We start from the raw sequence: 2,500 nt of genomic DNA on the forward strand, positions 1-2,500 counted from the left end.
CCACTTCCTCGTTATAACAGCTTCCATCTCTGCCTAATTCGCTCTTTTTCCCCGCGCTTCGTGCCCGGCGGTTCCCCGGCGATCGCTTGCAAAGCATCCCGGGGGGGTCACGCTATGAGGGAGGCGGGTCCGCTACAGGAGACGGTAGGGCCTGAAGGTGAACCAGAAAGGGGCCTAAAACACAAGCTGGCACACTTCCCGATCACCAGTAACGACTACATGAGGGTCCACTTGCCGGGCTTGACCGCTACATCCTCATTACTACCGTCAGCCGCGATGGAAAGCGATCATGGGAACGGGTCATCGCCAGCAGACCCCTTTCTGATTATGATCTATTTCGAAGGCGATTTCGGGCGTTTAGCCACTTGCATCTAGCGCTGCCTGCCTCGGGTGCACAGCTTGTGCAATATGCATTGCGTATATTCGTTTGTTTCATTTCCTGTCATCTTCTCTGAGACCTCTATCCTTCGCTTATATGCCCCCAGTTTCCCCTTTAATCTCCTTTCTTCCCTCCCCTCTCCTCTCCTGTCTTCTCTCTCTCATCCTTCCTCTCCTGCCCTCTTTCTCCCTTGCCTTGCCTTCTCTTCTCATCTCGCCTCTCTCTCTCCTCTTTCCTCCCTCTCTTTTCTTCTCCTCCTTTCCCTCCCTCCCCTCTTCTTCTTTCTCTCTTTTCTCATCTTCCCTCCTTTTTCCTCTCTCTTTTCTCATCTCTCTTCCTCTTCCCTCTCTCTTTTCATATATCCCCTCATCTTCTCTCTATTCTATTCTCTATTCTATTCTATTCTCACCTCTCCTATCCCTCTTCCTCTTCCCTTTCCTCTCCTGTCATGTCCTCTCTCCGTTCCCTCTCCTCTCCTCTTCTCCGTCTTTCCTCTCATCCTATTGTCCTCTCTCTCTTCTCCTGTGCTCTCCTCCCTCTTCCGTCATCTCTCTCCTGCCCCCTCTCTCTCTCATCCTCATGGCCCCACCGCTGCGAGGGGCATCCGACCGGCCGTAACTCCGCCAGTCCAAGCAGGAGACACCCCCCCCCCCCCGCCGGTACGACGCGGGCACGGAGGGGCGAAGGTGGAGGGAGGGAACGTGAAAAGACGGAGGTGGAAGGTACAGAGGAGGGAAGAGGTGCTGGGTACACGGGCACGATGGCCATAAAACGATCAATCTCAACGAGATGATGAGCGGCGGTGGCAAGTGGTGGCGCCGCCCATGGCCACCCGCACCCTCCCCTCCCCTCCCCCTTTCACCGTCAGACTACACTTCTGCATCGCCACCACGACACCTCCACCGTCACCCCATCTCTGGCACCCTACCCTTGCTGCGAGCACTTAAAACCCTTAACAATAGTGAGCCATATTACAAAATGGTGCCATAAGTCATACATAATCTCATTTCGTAGTGTTATAATATTAAAGACTTGCAACACGTGTGTCGAACATACAGGCTTTAATGGGCATATAATACACAATATACAACAAAATATAACGACCATTGGAAGGATATGAGGACGGAGAGGGGAGGGACAGAGAAAGAGAGAGATAGAGATGGGGAAGAAGGTGAGAGGAAGGAATTGGGAGGGGAGGGGAGGCGGGGAAGTGGGAGACAGAAAAAAGAGAGGAGGGCATTGGGAAGGGGAGGCTAGAGGGGGGCGAAGAGGAGAAAGAGAAGAAATAAAGAAAGGAAGTATCAAGGGAAGGAAAAGGGATGAGAGAGGGGAACAAGTGGCTGGGTGTGAACCTAAGGAAACTGAGGATGGGAAGCGGATCAACTTACAGCTTTCGGAGCTTGGCTTTCCTGAAGGGCGGCGAGGACAGCGTGGTCAGACGGTTCCTGGAGAGGTCCAGCTCCCTCAACTTCGCCATCTCCGTCAGCGACAGGTCTGCCACCGACTTGATTCGGTTACTACTCCTGAGGAAGAGGAAGTCGAGCAATGAGCAACAACTGAGCACAAAGGCGAAGCTTTATCACTGAATCTCATATTCACTTGAATACACTTGAAGGGCGACAGGCGTCGCGCTGACTTACAAGTAAAGAGTCTCAAGAGAGAGCAGATTCCCGAGGGGAGGCAGGCGCTCGAGTCCGAGGTCCTTCAGGCACCTGCAATGCACGAGAGAAAACCTTCGTTAGCACAAGTGTGGTCAGCAGAAGTGACATAGTTTGAACAGTATTTATTGTGATCATACCTTACTAGCTTAAATTAACGTAGCGATCTTTCTCGCCAGGGCAAGGACTGACACCTCTGACGTAATCCCACCAATTCCAACGACGATAACACCGACGTCCCGTGACCAAAACCCCCACGCAACGTTCTGACCAACGGCTGGGGTCGCGAGGATTTGCCAAGATACACAGACACGCAGAGGAACCAGGAGACTCCACGGGATATTCCGCAGTTGCGTGAAACCCGCTCCTGGCCTTACGTATGACTCATGCGCGGTGTCACGGGCTGGCCATCGCCCTCTCGCGGTTATAGTGCTATTCTCTTCTTACTTTTTTTTTTTTTTTT

The 2,500-nt window shown here is 52.7% G+C and overlaps 1 protein-coding gene across 1 annotated transcript in view; it reads right to left on the reverse strand.

Moving 5' to 3' along the window:
• LOC113813431 (leucine-rich repeats and immunoglobulin-like domains protein lambik) overlaps positions 1-2,500 on the reverse strand; it is a 71,915-nt gene that overhangs the window by 8,297 nt on the left and 61,118 nt on the right. The window contains exons 3-4 of the mRNA XM_070132655.1: positions 2,020-2,091; positions 1,768-1,902 (exon numbers count right to left, since the gene is read on the reverse strand). Of these exons, the coding sequence (XP_069988756.1) occupies positions 1,768-1,902; positions 2,020-2,091 (207 nt within the window). The remainder of the gene's footprint in view (positions 1-1,767; positions 1,903-2,019; positions 2,092-2,500) is intronic.

Source organism: Penaeus vannamei, chromosome 18 (genome assembly GCF_042767895.1).
Source record: "Penaeus vannamei isolate JL-2024 chromosome 18, ASM4276789v1, whole genome shotgun sequence".
NCBI classification, from domain to species: Eukaryota; Metazoa; Arthropoda; class Malacostraca; order Decapoda; family Penaeidae; genus Penaeus; species Penaeus vannamei.